We start from the raw sequence: 945 nt of genomic DNA on the forward strand, positions 1-945 counted from the left end.
ACTTTGCATGTGGGACTGTGGAAGATGAGGAATCTACTAGGGCACATTCAAGACTGTTCCTGAAGCCTTTGTTGTAATACATTTGAACAGCCTGTGGTAACACTGAGTTGCTAAAGTGAGCACCCTGAGACATCATTCATTTGACAGGTCTCAAGTGAAAAAGGGGCTTCTCTCATTCTTAAAAACACTATTTTTGTTGTTGTTGTTGAATTACCTACCCATCTATGTTTCTTTATAGAATATAACAAAGCTATCAAAAATTACACAAAGTTTGATGACTGGTACCTCTGGGTTCAGATGTACAAAGGAACAGTGTCCATGCCTGTTTTTCAGTCCCTGGAGGCCTACTGGCCAGGCCTACAGGTAAGAGCTGTCGTACCAGTAGCATGCAGTGATTTTATTCTGTCTTGGGTCAGTCTTTAATATAAAAGTTACAAATATAACGCTCATCTGTGCTGGCTTAAAAGTTTGTTTTGATCTCTGGTGAAACCTCAGTCATCTGAGCCTGTAGAAGAGCAGTTGTTGACTTCATCTATGGTCTGTTAAAGAAGTATCCCATTAAGCACGATGGGAGGGCAGGTTTGTTGTAGCAAGCTCCACTGACAGTAGTCTCATAATCCAGATGGGGAAAGTAAGGCAAATGAAAATCACACCTCTTTTTCCACCACTTTATAAATGCTTTATTTGTGTGATTACTTTCCCATTGAGAGGTTTGCTCTTGCATTAGTACTTACGTTTGGTCTGGGACTTTGTTATCCCCACTGAAACAGCCTGGATGCTGTGACTGACTATAAGAAATGTTGACTGAAGAAACCCAGCCTTCCATTAGCTAAAAATCAAAGAGACTTCATGTTGTTTAGGTGTGCGGAATGTGATCCAACAGAAAAGCAGCACCAGTCTCCTTAGTCCTACCTATTCTTAAGGCACTGTGTCTAAATACTACTT

General features: G+C 40.7%; 1 protein-coding gene across 1 annotated transcript in view; it reads left to right on the forward strand.

Moving 5' to 3' along the window:
• Positions 1–945, forward strand: part of LOC104124993 (ER degradation-enhancing alpha-mannosidase-like protein 2) — a 10,215-nt gene that overhangs the window by 4,646 nt on the left and 4,624 nt on the right. Inside the window, exon 6 of the mRNA XM_009637386.2 lies at positions 239–363. Within this exon, the coding sequence (XP_009635681.1) occupies positions 239–363 (125 nt within the window). The remainder of the gene's footprint in view (positions 1–238; positions 364–945) is intronic.

The sequence above is a fragment of the Egretta garzetta genome, unplaced genomic scaffold (genome assembly GCF_000687185.1).
Source record: "Egretta garzetta isolate BGI_Z169 unplaced genomic scaffold, ASM68718v1 scaffold24, whole genome shotgun sequence".
In the NCBI taxonomy this organism is placed as follows: Eukaryota; Metazoa; Chordata; class Aves; order Pelecaniformes; family Ardeidae; genus Egretta; species Egretta garzetta.